General features: G+C 36.0%; 1 protein-coding gene across 3 annotated transcripts in view; it reads left to right on the forward strand.

The window, feature by feature from the left end:
• Positions 1-22,249, forward strand: part of LRRK2 (leucine rich repeat kinase 2) — a 194,561-nt gene extending 172,312 nt beyond the window's left edge. For 2 of the 3 annotated variants that reach the window (XM_043446341.1, XM_043446340.1), the window contains exons 45-51: positions 1,619-1,812; positions 3,069-3,141; positions 3,917-4,101; positions 16,522-16,674; positions 17,897-18,105; positions 20,435-20,506; positions 21,379-22,249. In XM_043446341.1, coding sequence (XP_043302276.1) covers positions 1,619-1,812; positions 3,069-3,141; positions 3,917-4,101; positions 16,522-16,674; positions 17,897-18,105; positions 20,435-20,506; positions 21,379-21,500 — 1,008 coding nt within the window. In that variant the 3' untranslated portion in view covers positions 21,501-22,249. The remainder of the gene's footprint in view (positions 1-1,618; positions 1,813-3,068; positions 3,142-3,916; positions 4,102-16,521; positions 16,675-17,896; positions 18,106-20,434; positions 20,507-21,378) is intronic. The other variant, XM_043446342.1, reaches the window with a different exon arrangement.
• Positions 22,250-22,914: the final 665 nt, after the last annotated feature.

A 22,914-nucleotide genomic window follows, 5' to 3' on the forward strand; every position in this document is an offset into this window, starting at 1 on the left:
GTGAATTATTTTAAAGCTTTTGCCAGTTAAAAAGTTACTTGGGAGCATTCAATGCATAGGTGTAAAGTGTCTGGCTGGGGCCAGGGCCAAGGGAGGGCTTGAAGGCATGGTGTTTGGTTTGGGACACAGTGACAGAGCTATCTGTGTCCAACTGCTGGGTGGAAAGTGATTGTCCAGGGCCTACCCAAGAAAGAAGTCTGAGAGATTCTCGACACTACCTATGACTGTCAAGTGGAACTGCAGCAACTCAACTGGTTCTTTGAAAAAAAAGTTACTTAGGAAAAAATTAAATAAGGGCTAAGGTAGACTTGTTATTAAATTAGCTTCCTGTTAGAACAAGTACATTCACAAGACATTAAGTGGTATGTGTTTTGTTTTAAAACCACAATGTTATGTCTCAGGTCAGGATCCCTAGAAACAGAGCCTGAAGCAGGATTTTGAATGAGTGATTTAACAAAAGAGAGGGCTTCCCTGGTAGCTCAGCTGGCAGAGAATCCACCTGCAATGGAGGAAACCCCTGTTCAATTCCTGGGTTGGAAAGATCCCCTGGAGAAGGGATAGTCTACCCACTCCAGTATTCTTGGGCTTCCCTGGTAGCTCAGATGATAAAGAATCCGCCTGCAATGCAGGAGACCTGGGCTTGATCTCTGGGTTGGGAAGATTCTCTGGAGGAGGGAGGATGTGGCAACCCACTCCAGTATTCTTGCCTGGAGAATCCCCATAGACAAAGGAGCCTGGCAGGCTACAGTCCATGGGGTTGCAAACAGCCGGACATGAATGAACGACTAAGCAGAGCGCACAAGGAGAGAGAAGCTTTAAAGAAGATACGGGAAGTCACATAGGTCAGGGGAAGAAGCTCAGCCAAAATGTAGTTTCTGCGGAAGTCTAGCTTCAAGCTTTGTGTATGTGCATTCATGCTCAATCTTTCAACCCCAAGGACTGTATGTAGCCCTCCAACTTTCAATCATTACCAAGAAACTCTGGAATGTGATAACAGCACAGATTAATTCTTTCACCAGGCAAGTGGTCTAGTATGTCATTCCCACTTATCAGTTGGTCATTAGCCACAATTTGCCCAATGGTAGAGTGGGGTAATCTCCCAGCCACTTCTGAACAAGCCAGCTCCCTGTGGGCTGAAGGTAGTGAAGGATGAAGCTTTGAGCTCTTAGTAGCCAACACTCAGAACAGCTGAGGGTGGGTGATAGAGGAGATCTGGGCTTGGCTTCTATAAGATGGGTCACTAATTGTACTGGGAATTATAAGGTAAATTTCTAGACTTAAAAAGTCTAATATTTTTGTAGTTGCTTTGAAATGTGTTGTGCCTAAATATTATTCTTAAGGTTGAACAGTGTTCTTGTATTATTTTGATGGAGTGAGAAACGATACTGAAAATAATTTTCAGTTTTTAAATTTTAGTTTCAGGTACATTCTAGACAGACATTTTTCTTTTCTTTGCCAATTAACTCATTTATTGTTGCAAGTTAAATAAAATCGTCACTGTTTTTAAAATTAAAAGCAAGAAAATAAGAAGTTAAATATGTGGATTACACAATTCTGTACAAATTGTAGACACAAGGTAGAACAAAGTCCTTTAGAGTGTGTTTTCTTTTCTTAATAGGAAGTTACTGATAGTAGAATACTGTGCCTTGCCTTGGTGTATCTTCCTGTTGAAAAGGAAAGTTGGATTGTGTCTGGAACACAGTCTGGCATGCTCCTTGTCATTAATACTGAAGATGGGAGAAAGAGGCATACTCTTGAAAAGATGACTGATTCTGTAACTTGCTTGTATTGCAATTCCTTTTCCAAGCAAAGGTAAGACAGTGAATTTGACCTTGAAGGAACATTACCTATCTTTTAGTTGACTTAATTATGTGCAAAATTGTTGCAGTATCAGCACAGCTTGCCTAATTTTTAACATTTTCCCATTGGTTGCTTGTCTTAAAGGGAATTATAGGAGGCCTCAAAGATGTTTGTGTTTTCCTGTAGACAGATAAGGCTGAGGCAGTTAAAAAATAGGTCAGTCATTTCTTCAGACCCCCCAGCCTTGCTTCATTTTACCTCAATTATCGCTCTAACTCTTCACAACTCATGACAGCAATGTACTTTCATAGGGCTTCTACCAAAAAGAGTTCTTATTCTTTCTCTAAATATATGTACATCGATAATCTGTTATATGCCTCTAAAGCATAGCACATAACTAACTACCAGATTAAAAAAAAAAAAACTTCAATAAATGAATTCATACATTGTTAATAGGTGAAAATGGCTTAAACATTATCCGTTATTGAAATGGTAGAATTTCAGATATGAGTGATAGATTAGTTGCTGTAATATTTGGGGCAGTATGATTTCCATGAGTCATTTAGATTATAAGTCATATCCTTCAGTCAGTACCAGAAAATAAATAAGTATTAGAAAAATGTGAAGTCCAAGTTTTGGTGGCTGAAATATAAACTCCATTGGCAATGATCCAAAAATTATTGTTTGGATACTGTCAAAAATTTCATCAGACGAAGTCAAATAGGCAAGGAAGACTTTATGTTTAAGGTAATTGCAGTAGGGGAGAGGAATTGAACTCAGCTCTGCTGAAATAAAGGATGGGAGAGTTTTTAAACCCTTTAAGGAGCTAGTGGAAAAGTGCTGGAGGACTTTGGGGGAGGAGGAGGGTCAATGTGATAAGGCCATCTGTGTTGCTGATCGTTGCTTATTGAAATAGAGCTCCTACTGTCCTAAAAAGACTATGAGAAGGCATGTCATAGTCTGATGACATTTCAGAGTAGGCTCTCATATCCTTGAGAAAGTCATTTTTAAGTTATAAAACTTGCAAGGGTCTAGGAGAAGATCTGCATTTTAAATGGGCGGAGAAAGAAGTTACAATTTACTAAATGGGCGGAGAAAGAACTTACAATTTACGTTTTCTCTAGTGAATGCTGTAAGGAAAGGGAGGTCAGGGCCAATAACCAGGAAAAAAACCTGTCTAAAATTTAGTTAAGCTAGGGGGAATGTGAAGCCATCTTGGTCTCTATAATCATTGTTTTTACAACAATTTTGACATTTTTTTCTTTTAGCAAGCAAAAAAATTTCCTTTTAGTGGGAACTGCTGATGGCAACTTAGCAATTTTTGAAGATAAAACTGTTAAGGTAAATATTGAACACATTCTGCATCAAAATTTAAATTGTTTTATGTTTGTTCATCACCAGCCTCCTTCTGATTATAAACTCCCTGACACCAAGGATCATGTATTCTGCTTTTTATCTTTTCATTGCTTCAGAAAGTCTTATACACAATAGATTCTTTATAAGTACTTGGTGATTAACTGTGTATATGAATGAACCAAGGAAAAATTGATAAATGAGATCTGATTTATAATATAGTGTTAGTAATGGAAATAATTCCATGTTTATATAAGTGAAGTAGATAATTTCTTATAAATGTATTGTGGAAGACAAGGGAAACAAGTTTTAAGTCTGGCTTGCTATCAGCCTATTCTTTAATCTTGAAGAAATCATTTGACTTTCTGTTCTTAAGATTCACGTTTATCATTAAAGCATTGATTCTCCACCCTTCATTCATCTGTGGTTCCATCTAGTCATTTAACATCCTACCCATTCATACTCTTTGTTATCAAAAAAGCTTATTTTCTAATGAGAGATAAAGAAGTAATTATAGTATAATTTTTAGGTTACTGCTGTACAAATTTTGCATGGAGAAGTGAAGAGATTGGTTATAAAGATAACCGAATACTATTTGAATTAAATCCTGTTTTTGTAAGCCATTTGAAAAATATATCCTGAATTTTTTTTTTATACCTCTAACCATTTAAGAGGGAAAGTAGTTTTTAAAAATCTCAAATTTTACACTATTTCATTCTGTAGATACTCAATTTACTGAATGTGTTTTCTCTTTTTGGCAAAGTGTAAAGGAGCCACTCCTTTGAAGATACTCAACATAGGAAATGTCAGCACTCCACTGATGTGTCTGAGTGAATCTGTGAACTTAACTGAAAAAAACATTATGTGGGGAGGATGTGGTACAAAAGTTTTCTCATTTTCTGATGATTTCACCATTCAGAAACTCATTGAGACCAGGACAAATCAGCGGTGAGTTATTCCTTTCTGTGCAGCTAATTTACCATTTTATTAATGTTTATTCTTTGTAATCATGTCAATAATACTGTCTGTAGTTCCCAACAAAAATCTTTCAAAATGCATACTTTATTTCTCTGTTGTAAATGTAAATATTCATTATGAAACTTGGCATAGGAATGTTAAAAAAATCACCCAGTCTAATCACATTTGGGATAAAATATGAAAATCCATGGTAATTTTAGTAGTGTTTATCACTTTAAATTTTTATCATTTTGATTATCTCTGTATCAAATTAAACATGGAATTTGAAAGACAATCAACTCATTATTTTACAGAAGATATGAATTTTACACATACATTTTAGATAATTTTCTTTGTTCTTTCTTTTTTTATTGAGGTACAAAGGTTATATTCCATTTATAGTCATTATAAAATATTGGCTATATTCCCTGTGTTATATGGTATATCCTTTTAGCTTATTTTATACATAGTAATTTGTGCTTCTTAATTTCCTAACATTATCTTGGCCCTCCCCTCTTTCCTCTCCACATTGGTAAACACTAGTTTGTCCTCTGTATCTGTGAGTGTGTTTTAATTTTTTATGTTCACTAGTTTGTTTTATTTTTTAGATTCTACATATAAGTGAGATCAAATAGTATTTGTCTTTCTTTGACTTATTTCACTTAGCATAATAACCTCTAAATTCATTCATGTTGTTGCAAATGGCAAAATTTCAATCATTTTGTTGGTGGGTATTATTCTATTGTATATTTATAATACCATATCTTTTTTTTTCATTCATCTGATGGTGGACACTTAGGTTGCTTCCATATCTTGCCTATCATTAGAGTGCTTGTATCATTTCTTTTTTTTTTTTTGAATAAATACCCAGGAGTGGTATTTCTGGGTCATATGGTAGTTCTATTTTTAGTTTTTTGAGGGATCTTCATACTTTTTTTCCATAGTGGCTGCACCATTTTCACAACCAGTGTATGAGGTTTCCCTTTTCTCTACACTCTTGCCAATGCTTGTTATTTGTGGTCTTTTTGATGCTAGCCATTCTGAAAGGTGTGAGGTGATATTTCACTGTGGTTTTAATTTAAGCTTCTCTGATGATACTAATGGTGAGCACCTTTTCATGTGCCTGTGGATCATCTGTATGTCTTCTTTGGAAAAATGTCTAATGGGTCTCTGTCCTTTTATTAATTTTGTTTTTGTATTTTTAATGTTGATTTATAGGAGCTATTTATATATTTTGGATAGTAACACCTTATCAGTCATATCATTTGCAAATATTTACTTCTATTCAGTAGGTTGTCTTCATTTTGTTGATGGTTTCCTTCACTGTGCAAAAGTTTTTAAGTTTACTTAGCTCCTCCCATTTATTTTTGCTATTATTTTCTTTGCTTTAGGAGACAGATCCCCTCAAAATTACTGCTGCAATTTATGATAGAGAGTGATATCCAGTCTTGCATTCAAGTCTTTAATCCATTTTGAGTTTGCTTTTGTATATGTTGTTAGAGAATCTTCTATGTTTCACTCTTTTCCATATACCTGCCTATTTCTTCCAGCACCATTTGTTGAAGAGACTGTCTTTTCTCTATTGTACATTCTTATTCTTGCCTTCTTTATTGTAGATTAATTGAACGTAAGTGAGTTGGATTTATTTCTGGTCTCTTGTATTTGATTGATATGTGTGTCTTTGTGCCAGTACGATACTATTTTGATTACCATAGCTTTGTAATCTAGTCTGAAGTCAGAGACGGTGATTCCTTCAGTTATGTTCTTTCTCAAGACTGTTTTGACTCTTTAAATCTTTTGTGTTTCCATACAAATTTTATGTTCTGTGAAAAATTCTGTTGGTGTTTTAGTAGGGATTTCATTGAATATATAGATTGCCTTGGGTAGTATGGTCATTTTGACATTATTAATTCTTCCAGTCCATGAAGATGGTATATCTTTCCATCGGTTTCTGTCATCTTCAGTTTCTTTCATGAGTCTTACAGTTTTCCAGGTACAGGTCTTTTATCTGCTAGGTAGGTTTATTCCTTGTTATTTTATTCATTTTGATGCAGTTGTTAATGGAATTGTTTCCTTAATTTCTCTTTCTGATTGTTTGTTGTTAGTGTACGGAAATGCAACAGATTTCTGTATCCTGCCACTTTATTGAATTCATTAATGAGCTCTATTAGTTTTCTGGCAGTGTCTTTAGGATTTTCTATGTGTAGTATCATGTCATCTGCAAACAGTGACAGTTTTACTTTTTTCTTTCTAATTTAGATTCCTTTTATTTCTTTTTCTTGTCTGATAGCTGTGTCTTGGACTTCCAATATTATCTTCAATAAAATTGGTGAGAGTGGGCATCTTGTCTTGTTCCTGACCTCAGAGGAGATGCTTTTCACCCGTGAGAATGATGTTAACTATATGCTTGCCATATATGACCTGTATTGTGGTCCCCTCTGTGCCTACTTTCTGAAGAGCTTTTTTAATCATAAATGAATGTTGAATTTTGTCAAAAGGCTTTTCTGCCTCTATTGAGATGATCATATGATTTTTATCCTTCAGTTTGTTAGTGTGGTATATAACATTGATTGATTTGTGGAGACTGAAAAATCTTTGCACTGCCTGGTTAGTCTTACTTGATAGTGATGATCCTTTTAATGTATGGATTTGGGTTGCTAATATTTAGTTGAGGATTTTTGCATCTATGTTTATCAGTGGTATTGACCTGTAATTTTCTTTTTTTGTATGTTTTCTTTGGTTTCAGTACTAGGGTGATACTGGCCTCATAGAATAAATTCAAGAACATTCCTTCCACTATAATTTTCTGAAATATTTTGAAAATGTTTGATAAAATTCATCTGTGAAGCTCTCCGGTCCTGGATTTTTGTTTGTTGGGACTTTTTTTTATTATTACTGGCTCAATTTCAATAGTAGTGATTGTTTTGTTCATATTTTACATTTCTTTCTGATTCAGTATTGTTACATTGTACATTTTTAGGAATTTGTCCATTTTTTTTTCTAGGTCATCCTTTCTTTTTTTTTTTTTTTTTATTTGCAGTAATCCCTTATGATCCTTTGTATTTCTGTGATGTTGGTTGTAGCTTCTTTTTCTTTTTGATTTTATTAATTTGAGCCCTCTCCCTTTTTTTCTTGATTATCAATTTTATCTTTTTAAAGAACCTGCTCTTAGTTTTATTTATGTTTACTATTGGTTTTTTAGACTGTATATCATTTACTGCTTGTCTTATCTTTATGATATCTTTCCCTGTGGTAACTTTGGGTTTTGTTTGTTCCTGTTTTTCTAGTTCCTTTAAGTGAAAGGTTAGCTTGTTTATTTGAGAATCTTAATTTTTCTGAAGTCACCTTTTTTCACTGTAGATTTCCTTTTTTTTGAACTGCTTCTACTGTATCCCATATAATTGGATCTTCATGCCTCATTTTCATTTGTCTTCAGTTGTTTTTTATTTCTTCTTTGATTTCTTCAGTGACCCATGTTATGTAGTATCATATTATTTAGTTTCCATGTACTTGTTCATTTTGCAGTTATTTCCTTATAGTTGATTTTTAGTCTCAGCAAATGGTCTGAAAAGCTATTTTATGTGATTTCAATTTTCTTAAAAGAGATGGAGTACCCATCATAGTCAACAAAAGAGTCTGAAATGCAGTACTTGGATGCAATCTCAAAAACGACAGAATGATCTCTGTTCATTTCCAAGGCAACAATTCAATATTACAGTTATTCAAGTCTATGCCCTGACCAGTAACGCTGAAGAAGCTAAAATTGAATGGTTCTATAAAGACCTACAAGACCTTTTAGAACTAACACCCAAAAAAAGATGTCATTTTCATCATAGGGGACTGGAAGCAAAAGTAGGAAGTCAAGAAACGCCTGGAGTAATAGGAAAATTTGGCCTTGGAGTACAGAATGAAGCAGGGCAAAGGCTAGTAGAGTTTTGCCAAGAGAACGCACTGGTCATAGCAAACACCCTCTTCCAACAACACAAGAGAAGACTCCACATATGGACATCTCCAGACGGCCAACACTGAATTTAGATTGATTATATTCTTTGCAGCCAAAGATGGAGAAGTTCTATACAGTCAGGAAAAATAAGATGGGGAGCAGACTGTGGCTCAGATCATGAACTCCTCATTGCCAACTTCAGACTGAAATGGAAGAAAGTGGGGAAAACCACTAAGCCGTTCAGATATGACCTAAAATAAATCCCTTATGATTATACAGTGGAAGTGAGAACTAGATTTAAGGGGCTAGATCTGATAGACAGAGTGCCTGATGAACTATGGGCAGAGGTTCATGACATTGTACAGGAGACAGGGATCAAGAATATCCTCAAGAAAAAGAAATGCAAAAGACCAAAATGACTGTCTGAGGAGGCCTTACAAATAGCTGTGAAAAGAAGAGATGCTAAAAGCGAAGGAGAAAAGGAAAGATATACCCATTTTAATGCAGAGTTCCAAAGAATAGCAAGGAGAGATAAGAAAGCCTTGCTCAGTGTTCAGTGCAAAGAAATAGAGGAAAACAATAGAATGGGAAAGACTAGAGATCTCTTCAAGAAAATTAGAGATACCAAGGGAACATTACATGCAAAGATGGGCTCAATAAAGGACAGAAATGGTATGGTCCTACAGAAGCAGAAGATATTAAGAAGAGGTGGCAAGAATACACAGAAGAACTACAAAAATATCTTCATGATCCAGATAATCATGATAGTGTCATCACTCACCTAGAGCCAGACATCCTGGAATGTGAAGTCAAGTGGGCCTTAGGAAGCATCACTACATACAAAGCTAGTGGAGGTGATGGAATCCCAGTTGAGCTATTTCAAATCCTAAAAGATGATGCTGTGAAAGTGCTGCACTCAATATGCCAGCAAATTTGGAAAACTCAGCAGTGGCCACAGGACTGGAAAAGGTCAGTTTTCATTCCAACCCCAAAGAAAGGCAATGCCAAAGAATGCTCAAACTACCACACAATTACACTCATCTCACACACTAGTAAAGTAATGCTCAAAATTCTCCAAGCCAGGCTTCAGCAATACGTGAACCATGAACTTCCAGATGTTCAGGCTGGTTTTAGAAAAGGCAGAGGAACCAGAGATCAAATTGCCAACATCAGCTAGATCATCAAAAAAGCAAGAGAGTTCCAGAAAAACATCTATTTTTGCTTTATTGACTATGCCAAACCTTTGACTGTGTGAATCACAATAAATTGTGGAAAATTCTGATAGAGATATGAATACCAGACCACCTGACCTGCCTCTTGAGAAACCTGTATGAGGGTCAAGACGCAACAGTTAGAACTGGACATGGAACAACAGACTGGTTCCAAATAGGAAAAGGAGTACATCAAGGCTGTATATTGTCACCCTGCTTATTTAACTTTTATGCAGAGTACTTCATGAGAAATGCGGGGCTGGGAGAAGCACAAGCTGGAGTCAAGATTGCCGGGAGAAATATCAATAATCTCAGATATGCAGATGACACGACCCTTATGGCAGAAAGTGAAGAAGAACTAAAGAGCCTCTTGATGAAAATGAAAGAGGAGAGTGAAAAAGTTGGCTTAAAACTCAACATTCAGAAAACTAAGATTATGGCCTCCAGTCCCATCACTTCATGGCAAATAGATGGAGAAACAGTGGAAACGTGGCTGACTTTATTTTTTTGTGCTCCAAAATCACTGCAGATGGTGACTGCAGCCATGAAATTAAAAGATGCTTACTCCTTGGAAGGAAAGTTATGACCACCCTAGATAGCATATTAAAAAGCAGAGACATTACTTTGCCAATAAAGGTCCGTCTAGTCAAGGCTATGGTTTTTTCCAGTGGTCATGTATGGATGTGAGATTTGGACTATAAAGAAAGCTGAGCGCAGAAGAATTGATACTTTTGAACTGTGGTGTTGGAGAAGACTCTTGAGAGTCCCTTGGACTGCAAGGAGATCCAACCAGTCCATCCTAAAGGAGATCAGTCCTGGGTGTTCATTGGAAGGACTAATGTTGAAGCTGAAACTCCAATACTTTGGCCACCTCATACAAAGAGCTGACTCGTTTGAAGAGACCCTGATGCTGGGAAAGATTGAGGGCAGAAAGAGGAGGGGACGACAGAGGATGAGATGGTTGGATGGTATCACCAACTCAATGGACATGAGTTTGGTAGGCTCTGGGAGTTGGTGATGGACAGTGAGTCCTGGCGTGCTGCAGTTCATGGGATCACAAAGAGTCAGACATGACTGAGCGATGGAACTGAGCTGAACTGAAGTTTCTTAAATTTACTGAGGCTTATTTTGTGCCTTAGCATGTGATATATCCAAGAGTATGTTGCACGTGTACTTGAAAAGAATGTGTATTCAAATGCTTTTGAATAGAATGTGATTCAGTTTATATATATGTCAAATTCATCTGGTATAATTTATTATTTAATGCCAACATTTCCTTATTGATTTTCTGTATGGATGATCTGTCCATTGATGTAGGTGTTGTGTTAAAGTCCTCAACTATTGCTGTAGTACTGTTGATTTATCCCTTTATGTCTGTTAATAATTGATTTACATATTTAGGTTCTTCTATGTTGGGTGAAGATATTAACAATTGTTATATCTTTTTTGAATGACCCCTTGATCATTATGTAATGTCCTTCTTTGTTTCCTATAAAAGACTTTGTTTTGAAATCTATTTTTCTGATATAAGTATTGCTGCCTCAGCTTTTTTAAAATTTCCATTTGCATCGAATTCCTTTTTCTGCCCCTGAACTTTTCAGTCAGTTTATATCTGAATTGGGTCTTTTATAGGCTGCATATATACAAATCTTGCCTCTGTATTGATTTTACCACTCTGTCTTTGATTAAAGCATTTATTCCAGTTTACATTTAAAATAGTTATTCATATGCATGTTCTTTTTGCCATTTTGCTAAATGTGTTGAGTTTGTTTTTGTAGGTGCGTTTTGTTACTTTCCTCTCTTTTGTTGTTCTCTCATGTATTTTGATGAATATCTTTAGTGCTGTTTCAAATTCCTTTTTCTTTTGTTTATATCTATTATAGACTTTCGGCTTGTCACTACTGTGAGTTTTACATGTGGAAATATATATGGAAGAAAATGCAAGTGAGAGTCTATCAGTTGTGTCTGATTCTTTCCAACCTGTGGTATATAGCCTGCCAGGCTCCTCTGACCAATGAATTTTCCAGGCAAGAATACTGGAGTGGGTGGGTAGCCATGCCCTTCTTCAAGGGATGTTCCCAACCCAGGGATCAAACCCAGGTCTCCTCCATAACAGGCAGAGTCTTTAACTGTTTTAAGTTGCTGATCTCTTAATTTCAAATACATTTTATCAACTTTGCATTTGTGCTCTCCTCCCCTCACAATTATGGTTTTTTGACACCATGTTTTACATATAATTTCTTTGTATGTGTCTTAACTGCTTGTGGATATACATGAATTTACTACTTTTGTCTTTTACCCTTACTATTAGCTCTGTGTATGGATGCTTTCCTATCTTTAGTACCAGTTTGCCCTTACTGATGAAGTTTTTCAATTTATAATTTTCAATTTTCTTGTTGCCCTTCCTTTATCACTTAGAGAGTTACTTTAACATTTCTTGTAAGGCTGGTTTGGTTGTGCTGAACTTTTTTAGCTTTTGCTTGTCTGTGAAGTTTTTGATTTCTCATCTAATCTGAATGAGAGCCTTGCTGGATAGAGTATTCTTGGTTTTTAAGTTTTTCCCTTTCATCATTTTAAATGTATCATACCACTTCCTTCTGGCCTACAAAGTTTCTGCTGAAAAATAAGCTGATAACCTTATGGGAACTCCTTTGTATGTTATTTGTTGTTTTTCTCTTTTATTATAATATTATCTCTGTATTTTTATTTTTTTAAATTTTAATTACAGTGTGTCTTGGTATGTTTGTTTTTGAGTTAATCCTCTATGGGACTCTGCTTTCTGAATTTAGGTATCTATTTCCTTTCCCAGGTTAGGGAATTTTTCATCTATTATATCTTCTATTATGCTCTCAGCCCATTTCTCCGTGTCTCTCTTCTTCTTCTTGGACTCTTATTCACTTTATAGTGAATATTATTGGTCTTGATGTTGTCCCATTAGTTTCTTAAATTGTCCTCATTTCTATCATTATTATTTTTTTTTTCTGTTAAGCATCATTGATTTCCACTACTGTTTCTTCCAGGTTATTGATTCATTCATCTGTATCATTTAATATACTATTGATTTCTTCTAGTACATTTTAAATTTCACTTATATTCTTTATCTCTGTTTGGTTGTTGTTTGTATTTTATAAATCTTTGTTAAAGCTGCATCAGTTCTCTTGAGTTCTATGATCATCTTTATGATCACTACTCTGAACTCTGCTCAGGTTGATTGCCTAACTCAACTTTGCTTAGCTCTTTTTCTGGGGTTTTATTTTGTTTATTCATTTGAAACATGTTCCTCTGTCTCTTAATTTTGCCTGAATTGCTTTTTTATATTGACTTATCTGGTAGGTTGGTTATGGTTCCTGACTTTGAAGAACTGGCCTTTTGCAGGAGACATCTTTTGTTCCCAGCAGTGTATTCCCCTCTCATCACCAGCGCTATATGCTCTACAGATTCCCCCATGAGGGCTATAGGGTCTTTCTGTTGCAGCTGGCTGACTGTGTGAGCAGTCTGCTAAACTTGGTTGGCCTCTGGTCCATTTGGTTGCTCAATCTTGCCTTGTATGGAGGCTAAGATGACCTCTGGTTTGTGGTACTGGGTTACCAGGCATCTGACTGTGGAACTTTGGGGAACCCTGGACTAGTGCTGAGTTACTGATGGATGGAGTCAGGGTCCAGGAGACCCAGAGGCTGTTGCCTGCCCACTAATGGATAAAATCAGGTCATGGAGCTAGTGTGGCATACTGGCAGGCAGAAACAAGTCCTGGATTCTTTGTTCAGGGCAAAGGGGTCCCAGAGCATGTTGCTGGTGTGTGGGACTGGTTCCTGAAATATTTGGCTGTGTGGCCTGTGGTTTCTTGAAGCTTGTGCTGGCCTGCCAGTATCTGTGTCCCCTGGGTGAGCTGCAGTTGCCTCCTACCCCAGCTTCTGCCTTCTATTCCGGAGTATGTGGTGTATTGTGTGTGCCCTTTAAGTGTGAATTCTCTGTTTTCCCCAGCCCTCTGGGACTCCCAAAAGTAAGCCCCACTGCCATTCAATACCAAATGCTCTGGGGGCTTGTCTTCCTGGTGCAGGACTTCTGGATTGGAGAGCTTGAAGTGGGTTTGAACTTCTCCCTCCTCTGGGAGTGCTTCTGCAGTCGTAACTGTTCTCCCATTTGTGAAGCGCCTACCTGGGGGTATTGGATTTGACCATATCATGACCCAGTCCCTTCTGCCTCTCTCAATTTGATGTCTTCTTTGTATCTTTGGTTGTAGAAGATCTTTTCTGGTAGGTTCTAGTCTTTTTTAAATCTATGATTGTTTTTCAAATAGTTGTGATGGTGTGCCTGTGAGAAGAGGTCGACCCAGGGTCTTCTCCTCCACTTATCTTGCACACTTTCCCTGTGGATAATTTTAACTACTGATTGTAGGAAATGAACCAGGAATTAAGTCTTCTCTAGAGTTGATAATTATGCAGACATTTCCTCAAAAGAAGAGTTAGTGATACCAATTTCAAGCAGAATAAAATAAAATATAAACCTTGTTCCAATTTGTTGTTTCAGTTTTTTAAATTGTGTTTTAACCAGAGCATTGCAGTTGGTTCTTATTCATCATATTCCTCAGTGAGAAGCAGTGTAGGCTTTGGATAAGAGCATAGATTGTTCATATCTGGCTTTGTCATGTATTGGTTATGTGAACTTGGCAAGAACTTCTCAAATCTTCAGTCCTCTCTAACCTGAGGATGGTAATGTACCCTGTCTCAAAGAGATATTTGAAAAACTAAAGAATAAAAAGTAATATAAGGAACTTAATACAAGATCCAGCACTTGGTAAGCTCTCAATAAATGTTAGATAATTCTCATGATTATTATTAGCTTTAAGTGAGAAATCTTTATCTCAGGGAATATCCTAGTTTTTCAACATCCATCTAATTGCCCAAGACTGAAACTTGGGAAAAATCCTTGATTCTTCTGTGTTAACTCTTTAACCACTTGACGCTCTTCCTGACTCTCAAATACTTATACTTCTTACTGTTTCATTGCTGCTACCATGGGCCAAGCTGCCATCTACCATCAAAGGCCTGGCCATTTTAACAATGGCAGAGAGTTCTCAAACCTCTGATTGTCTTCCGTTCAATCCATTCTCAACATTTCAGGCAGAGGGATTGTTCTAAAATGCAAATCAAGCTGATGCCACTCCCCTGCTTAAAACTGACCCGTATATTCCAGTGTCTTTTGTAAACTCCAAGTTCCTTGAGATGACTTACCAGACTTTCATGATTTAGTCCTTGCTTATCTCTGTAGATTCATGTTTTGCAACCTCCTTACCCTCTGTGCCTTAGTCAAAATGAATTTGTCTTGATTTTGAAGACAGCCTACTCCCTCTCACTCCAGCCTTTACATGTGGTTCTTTGTTTTTCTGGATGACTACTATGCCTGTTGTCTGTTTTAGTCCAAGAGTCACTTCTGGGTGGCTCTCTATGATCCCACCTGTGGCGATTGGGTGCCTTGGATTTCTTTTTTTTTCCTTCCGTTGTATTTGTTATTTCCCCTCACAATATCTGTCACAAAATTTTATAAATGTACTTTTAAAAATAATTTTCTCAATACCACTAGACATACTGCTTCTTAACTGGCCGCACATTAGAAGCCACTAGGGTGCCCTGAACCTACCTCAGAGCAATTAAAGCAGATGAATTAAGACTGGGGTGGGTCCCCCATGTATGTATTTATGTTTAGCTCTCAAGTGATTCTAAAGTGTGGTCAGAGTTCAGATACACTGCTATATATGGTAAATTCTCATGCTTGAGGATTTTCTGTTTTTTTTTTTTTTCCCCCAGAGATTTGTTTCCTAGCATATGGTAAATATTTGGTTAAACTTATTCTCATTCTGGCTTCCCAAGTGGCACTAGTGGTAAAGAACCTGCCTTCCAGTGTAGGAGATGTAAGAGACACGGGTTTGATTCCTGGGTTGGGAAGATCCTCTGGAGAAGGAAATGGCAACCCACTCCATCATTATTGCCTGGAGAATCCCATGGACAGAGGAGCCAGGCAGGCTACAGTCCATAAGGCTGCAAAGAGTCAGATATAACTGAACCAATTTAGCGCACACGCATATTCTTATTCTGTAGCTTCTACTTTTAACCAACTTAAACAGGCCTGCATATATAAGAAGAAAAGCCCCGCCCCCAATTCTTATATTTCACATAGAATGTTATGAGGTCATGGTATCAATTAGCCCCCTAAAATTCCCTTTAAGATTTGGAATATAGGTGCTTTACTAGATAGAATGGCCATAAATATCAGGCTCTCAAAGATATTCATTTCCAAAAAGAGATTAGGACCCAGTTTCACAGACACTTGGAAATATTTACTTCTTCTCAGAAGTTGTCACCCGTTGTCTGACATCTCCCTCCCATTAAGCAGATACCATGGTAAAGAGACAGGGTGGGGTCGGGACATACTAATGAATATGATTTTATATTTAATAATGTCTGTAATATTATTAAATACAGATTAATACTTTATATTTAATGCATCAGTTATGGGAAAAGGAATGGCTGGTCTGTTTCAGTCAGTCAGGGAGGAATTTGAGAGGAGCTGATATTTAAATTAAGCCTTGAGTACAGCTTGGAGTTTGCCATGCAGATGGAGCCTTTGGTAGCCAATCTGTCTGCAAAATGTGTGAAATGCCAAATATACTAGGTTGGAAGTAGTTGTTTAAAATTGTCTGTCATTTTCCTTTATTTTCAAAGGGGAAAAATAACAATTTGCTTTCTAATATTTGGATGACGGTGTGGATTTTTTTTCCCCCATACCTTGACTGGCTTGTGTTGAGGCAGATATATTTTAATATTTGAAGACTGCCACTAAGGTGGATTTAAAGGTCTTATGATTTTACGTGTAAATGGGTGACCTTAATTTCCCAGTCACTCTTGACAATATGGATTTTTTTGCAGTATTATAAAGTTACAGATACTATGATGATTTTCTTAGAAATCAAGATACTATACATACTCAGATAATATAATAGTCTATAAATAACCAGATAAAACTGAAATTAATAAAATAGGAAGCAAATTTAAATTTTATCATCAAGGAAGAAATATGAAGTAACCAGAAGTAGGTGAAGTATCAAAGTATTCTGTTCAGAATGGTTAGGGGACAATATGAAATAATTGTTTCTTTTTCAAAATAGTGTTAATCCTTTATATGCATTAAGAGCTAATATGAAGTTGTATTACATTTTGAAATAATAAAAAAATTAAATGATATTCTTTTCATTCCCTCTAGATTTTCTAATACATCTTTCAGTGATTCCAACATCATCGCAGTGGTGGTAGACACAGTTCTTTATGTTGCTAAGAAAAATAGCCCATGTGTGGAAGTGTGGGATAAGAAGACTGAAAAACGCTGTGAACTGATAGATTGTGTGCACTTTTTAAAGTAAATTAATTTTTTTTAATTTTTTTATTTTTTTGAATTATTTTACTGTAGAGGGAGTACTATGGGGCCTAGCTGCTGATCACATTTGTAAGTGTGACTGTGTTGTTGAATGTAGGTACAGTGTCATGGGTTCTTTATTTCATGCCCGTAACTGTCCTTACACTTCAGATTTCACAGAGGGAGGAAGTATGGCTTCTTTTTCTTCCTTTATACTTCTAAATAGAAAAATGTTAAGGAAAAAAAAATCCGGAAACAAAATCGTTAATGCTTTTTGGCACCATCTGTTGGTATCCAGCAAATTTCTTCTTTGGAAAAAAATGGAAACATAATAGATATGGTTTCTTCAAGGTATTACAAGGAAGAAGTCACAAAACAATATAAAATATGGGTGAAAAATGTATTAGACTGACCAGGATCAAGTGTGTAGGAGGCTTCACATAACCCACATACCTTGTGTGCTGCTGCTGGCATCCAGGATCATCACCAGTCTTATTTGCTAGCTACTGTATAGTTTTATTTTGGTTTTACTGTATAGAATTTTTTTTTTACCTTCTGGAGAACATTTTGATTATATACTATATTCATAAATTGAGATTTCAAAGTTTACTAGCACTTTAGTTTTTCTCTGGATGGTGAGGAGATTTGTTTGGAAGACTGGACAGTTCTGCCTGGTAAAAAAGGTCCTTTCCTGGAGTTCTAAAATTGTTGGAATTTTTTACATCTGGATACCTCATTTTTGTCATGAATTATTCATTAGCTCAGGGAAAAATTCAGTGATTTGGATTCATATCTTTTACATATACATGACTGTAGTTTTTCTTTTGTTTTATAACTTTTAAAATTCATGAAAAAATTTTGAAACTAATGCTTTTTTTCTTTATATTGAGCAGATACTGTTCATTTTTTGCTGGATTGCATAGGTTTGTTATATATAAAAATTATATCCATCTTATTTATTTCAGAGTTTCTTGAAGAGGCAATTGTTATCTTTGATAATTTATGCTTTAAATAGCAAAATGTGGCTCTTTGACTTTCTATATTTAGCAAAATTAGTTTCATATAATTTTAATGATATGTAATGAATCTTGTCATGTATTCATAATCCAAAATGTTGTATATATATATATTTATGTGTGTGTGTGTCTGTATATATAGTCACACCTATTTTATCTCTTTATTTTTGAACAAAAAAGATTAATGCATGCTTGCTTTATGGTTTTAGGGAAGAACTCGTCAGAGTAAGCAAGGAATCGAAACACAAAATGTCTTATTCTGGGAGAGTGAAGACTCTCTGCCTTCAGAAGAACACTGCTCTCTGGATAGGAACTGGAGGAGGCCATATCTTACTCCTTGATCTTTCAACTCGTCGAATTATACGTATAATTCACAACTTTTGTGATTCTGTTAGAGTCATGATGACTGCACAGTTAGGCAAGTTTACTTATTTTAAATCTTTTTTCATATTCTCTTAAGACTATAAGAATATGTTTTCTCTTCACCTCCCAACATTGTATGAAGTGTCTCAGAAATTCACAGTGAAATTTTGCAAGATATATTTTGAAAAGGGGCCTTATAAGCATGAAGTGAGTAGATGTTTTTAGTCCCATGAGAGAAGCAGGTATTGTAAGTGAACACTAAATTTAGGTCTTGCTTTCTCTTTTTTCTTTATAATTAAGGCAAAAAATATATAATGTTGAGTATTTTTAACTTTTTGACAAAGAAATTTAAGCAGATGGTTATTTTTATCTTAGTTTAAACTTTCTACCCTTGTTAAGGAATACCATTTAGTTTTTCTTTCTGTAAATAAATTTATATTTTTTACAGTATATACTGCTACAGTGTATATTCTTATAGCAATATATACTTCATAATCTAAATACAAATATTGGAAAATCATTATGTTTTATTTACCTTGTGTTTTCTGTTTTTCCTACTTTTCTACTCAACTATGAAGAAATCATGATAGCACATGATGCTCACTCAGAACTCTTATTTTGATTAGTTGTTTGCTTTAGGGAATAGACTTAGTATTTAAACAGAGTTGATCACAAAAATAGGGTTAAGTTCTGTAAACTAGAGTTTATGTAACTTTGGGGCTTCCCTGGTGGCTCTGCAGTAAAAAAAATAAAATCCACCTTTAGTGCAGAAGACGTGAATTCGATCTCTGGGTCAGGAAGATTCCCTGGAGGAAGGCATGGCCACCCACCCCAGTATTGTTGCCTGGGAAATCCCATGGACAGAGGAGCCTGGCGGGCGTCAATCCATGGAGTCACAAAAGAGTCGGACGGATGTAACTTTAGCAAATGAATAATAAAAATGCTGGAACAGGATGAAGACAACAGTAAATTCCTTTTACAGGAATGTATTAAGGAGAGACCAATGTTTTTCTTCAGTCTCACAAATTTTCCATGAATAGGTGTCAGAGTTGCACAAAAGTTAGAATTAGGGGCTCCTAGTGACTGGCGACTGCCAGGACACTTGTCCATGCAAGCAAAGTAGCAGGTGTATGAGGGGCTGTCTCTCTAGTCTTCCTCACCAAGGTGGTTGTATCCTTTAATTTGTGTGTACTTGGTGTCCAAATGCTTGTTCATTACTGACATTATAGGGCAATTTCAATGGGTTTATTTGATTTTTTAAATAATTTAAACATAATCTACAATATACGGCATGATCTAGCTTCACCTCAGTTCTCTCGCCTTTGTCATTAGCCGTATTCTTCTCTGCTCTTTCTGCTCTAGAAGAAAGTTCAGCCCCTCTTAAATACCATGCTTCCTCCTACCTCAAAGTTTTGCGTGTGCTGTTTCATTTTGCCTAGTTAACTTAGTTACTGTTTAGTAACTAATCTCATCACTAGACCATAAACTCCATTTGTCTCTCTTTAATACATTCCTGGAAAAGGAATTTACTGTTGTCTTCATCCTGTTCCAGCATTTTTATTATTCATTTGCTAAAGTTACATCCATTGATGTTGTTTAGTAGCTAGGTCATGTCCGACTCTTTTGTGACTCCATGGATTGACGCCCGCCAGGCTCCTCTGTCCATGGGGTTTCCCAGGCAACAATACTGGGGTGGGTGGCCACGCCCTCCTCCAGGGAATCTTCCTGACCCAGAGATTGAATTCACGTCTCCTGCACTACAGGTGGATTTTTTTTTTTTTACTGCAGAGCCACCAGGGAAGCCCCAACATTACATGAACTCTAGTTTTACAGAACTTAACCCTATTTTTGTGATGGATTGAGTCTGCTTGTGTTTATTCCCAGGCCCTAGCCTAAGGCCCGGTACATAGAGGATTTGATGAATATTTGTTGAATAAATTATTGAATGACTTGAGAATAAAGTATGGTTATACGACAGTGTGGCAGTATATTACATGTCCATGCAACTCTCTATCCAAATGTTTCACATCTGACCAGCACATTATAGTATCAAAATCACTTTTGCATACACTATCTCTTTGATATTTAGCTTTTGTTGGAGTAATATATAAATATTGAGCCCATTTTGCAGACAGTTTCAACTGTTTTCTCAGATTCACACAATAAGAATCATAACAAGAAGGTAGACCAAATTTTCTAACTTTAACAACGTACTGGTCACCTTGCAGAGTATTTTTTGTTCAAACTCAGTTGAGGGATCTCTTAAGTAGTGGAATTGTAAGTTAATTTCCAAGGTTTTTGTGACTTAAAATATGAAGTTTTGTACTCTTTAAAGTCCAACTTATTATATTGTTTTAATAGAACTCTTTTATTTTTTAACAAAGGAAGCCTTAAAAATGTCATGCTGGTTTTGGGGTATAACCGGAAAAGTGCTGAAGGTACGCAACACCAAAAAGGTAATGTTAAATAGGATACTGTATTCCAAGCAGACTGCAATGACATGAATGATTATAACATATTATGTTTTTATACATTTAAGGTAAAGATTACATATGCATAAAACTTTAGGCATTTTTAATTGATAGCTTCTTTATGGTTCAAATAATTTAGATATAAATCTTCAAAATTAGGTTTTAGTGATTTAGCAGTGTAATATATTTTTCAGGTGAAGTAGAGCTAGCAACCATTATTAAATGAGAACTAGCTCAAACCCAGCATGGGTATTTTTCCTTAGATCTTACCTACTCCGTATTATCCAAATCATAGTCTGATTTTGAAAAGTGTTTGAAGAAGCTTTATTCTTTCAGAAAATGAAGTTTTATGTTACTAAAGGTCCATTGTTAAAACAGTGGTTAGTTCTATAATGTATTTTAAACACTTTCCAAATATAATTTCTTATAAATGGTAATAATTTAGTATGTTACTTTTATATGCATATGTATATATTGTGTGTGTGTGTGTGTGTGTGTGTGTGTGTGTATTTCCAGGAGGCACTAATGGTAAAGAACCTAGAGGCCAATGCAGGAGACTTAAGAGATCCAGGCTCAATCCCTGGGTTGGGAAGATGCCCTGGAGGAGGGCATGGCAACTTGCTGCAGTATTCCTGCTAGAAAATTCCATGGACAGAGGAGCCTGGAGGGCTACAGTTCATGGGGCCACAAAGAGTCAGGCACGCTTGAGCTCACATACACACACACACACACACACACACACACATACATATACACACATACACATTTGTCTAACAGCTAGATATAAATTAACAAAATTAAGATAAAAATGTTTCATGGCAGATCTTTGTAATGTGATTTGTTTTTTAATTTTCTAGAGATACAGTCTTGCCTGTCTGTTTGGGACGTCAATCTTCCACATGAAGTGCAAAATTTAGAAAAACATATTGAAGTGAGAAAAGAATTAGCTGAAAAAATGAGAAGAATATCTGTTGAATAAGAGGGATATTGGAAATCTTTATCTTTGGATAGAAAAATGGTTATCTTCTCTTGTAAATATCTTTAAAAAATGTTTATGTATAAAAAGAGTAATTTCCACTACTTGCTGTTTGCTAATGTGTATATGAAGGAATGTTTATAGATTTTATTTTGTAAAAATGTACAAAATTGTTACCAGTGAAAGTATATTTTAAAGAACTATTTTAAATGTAATATTTCTTATATGTCCTAATTAAATTTGTGGATTAAGTAATAAAAGGAAATCTAAAAAGTACTTGATTATACTGAAACTTACAAAGTGGATAATTTTTTGTTTTGTTACTCATAATGAACGTTATGTTTATTTTGCATTCTGTGATTAAGACAGGTCTGTTGCTGGATTATGTCTAGATATTCTGCAAAGTGGAATAAAAACATTAGAAAAGTTTTAATGTAATACATTCCTTCTTAGATTGCTTTAAAATGCAGTTATCATATATACTTGTAAATAGTCATTGAATTTGTACTAATGAAGCCGTTTGCTGGAACATGAGTTCTTTTTGTTGCTGATGTAAACAATGCATCTCATACAACTTCACTTCATCTAAAACAAAATGCCATAAAATGTGCAGATAAGAAACCAACATGTCAAAATCCACCTATTCAAGAGAGAGGTAGCTATTTCCTTTCCTATATTGCAACTCTGTCTTCGAATGTGAAGTCATAAAGTTTTATAATTGGTGTAAATAAAATGTTCAGTCCTTCAAGTGATATTGTTATGTTTTAATTTTGATTTTAAGTGCCAAACCCCACCACTGACTACTTATTCCCAATCTTCTTCACTCCAAATATTAGTACTCATCTTCTTCCTCAATTTGCGACTTGCAAATTCTACATCAGTCAGGTAGAAACTCTATTTTCAGAATTAGAGAATTATACAACTCCCTCCAAGACCATGGGGATAAGAATGTAACATTCCAGTTTGCTGAAATAGAAAAGAGCTTTAGCTATGATGGGTACCTGCTAACCTAGTCTTCTAAATTATACTTCAACTGTTTAAATAAATTCCTATAGTAGGAGTGTTGGGCTTCCCTGATAGCTCAGTTGGTAATGAATCCGCCGGCAATGCAGGGGACCCGGGTTCTATTCCTGGGTCAGGGATATCTGCTGGAGAAGGGATAGGCTACCCACCCCAGTGTTCTTGGGCTTCCCTTGTGGCTCAGCTAGTAAAGAATCTGCCTGCAATGCAGGAGTCCTGGGTTTGATCCCTGGGTTGGGCAGATCCTCTGGAGAAGGGAAAGGTTACCCACTCTAGTATTCTGGCCTGGAGAATTCCATGGACCTTATAGTCCATTGGGTTGCAAAGAGTCAGACACGACTGAGCAACTTTCACTTCACTTCCCTTCCCTTCATAATAGGAGTGTCAGGGTCAAGTA

The sequence above is a fragment of the Cervus canadensis genome, chromosome 25, assembly GCF_019320065.1.
Source record: "Cervus canadensis isolate Bull #8, Minnesota chromosome 25, ASM1932006v1, whole genome shotgun sequence".
Lineage (NCBI taxonomy): Eukaryota > Metazoa > Chordata > Mammalia > Artiodactyla > Cervidae > Cervus > Cervus canadensis.